The sequence below is a fragment of the Penaeus monodon genome, chromosome 28, assembly GCF_015228065.2.
Source record: "Penaeus monodon isolate SGIC_2016 chromosome 28, NSTDA_Pmon_1, whole genome shotgun sequence".
Classification (NCBI taxonomy): Eukaryota; Metazoa; Arthropoda; class Malacostraca; order Decapoda; family Penaeidae; genus Penaeus; species Penaeus monodon.
In genome coordinates, this window is record NC_051413.1 from 13592926 (window position 1) to 13593201 (window position 276).

At 37.3% G+C, this 276-nt stretch overlaps 1 protein-coding gene across 1 annotated transcript in view; it reads left to right on the top strand.

The window, feature by feature from the left end:
* LOC119591042 (keratin, type I cytoskeletal 9-like) overlaps positions 1–276 on the top strand; it is a 12441-nt gene that overhangs the window by 10103 nt on the left and 2062 nt on the right. The window contains exon 2 of the mRNA XM_037939770.1: positions 156–272. Coding sequence (XP_037795698.1) covers positions 156–272 — 117 coding nt within the window. The remainder of the gene's footprint in view (positions 1–155; positions 273–276) is intronic.

The following is a 276-nucleotide window of genomic DNA, read 5'->3' on the forward strand; positions in this document are numbered from 1 at the left end:
AAAAGAATTGAGAAAAAAATGCACATGTATTATATTGTAATGTTTAGAGTGGTCGTGACGTACGTTTATTTGCATACTATCCACAATAAATAGAAGTACTGTATATACATGATTATCCCTTTAAAGCAGTCTCTCTTTCCTAAACTTTTCTTTAGAGTATACCAATTCCTGAACGTGACTCGCCAATGTTACCTCTGAGTAAGTGCAACACCCCGTCTTCGCAACACACTGATTCTATCACTGAACTTCCCCCGGAACTCTTATGGAAGCAAGTGT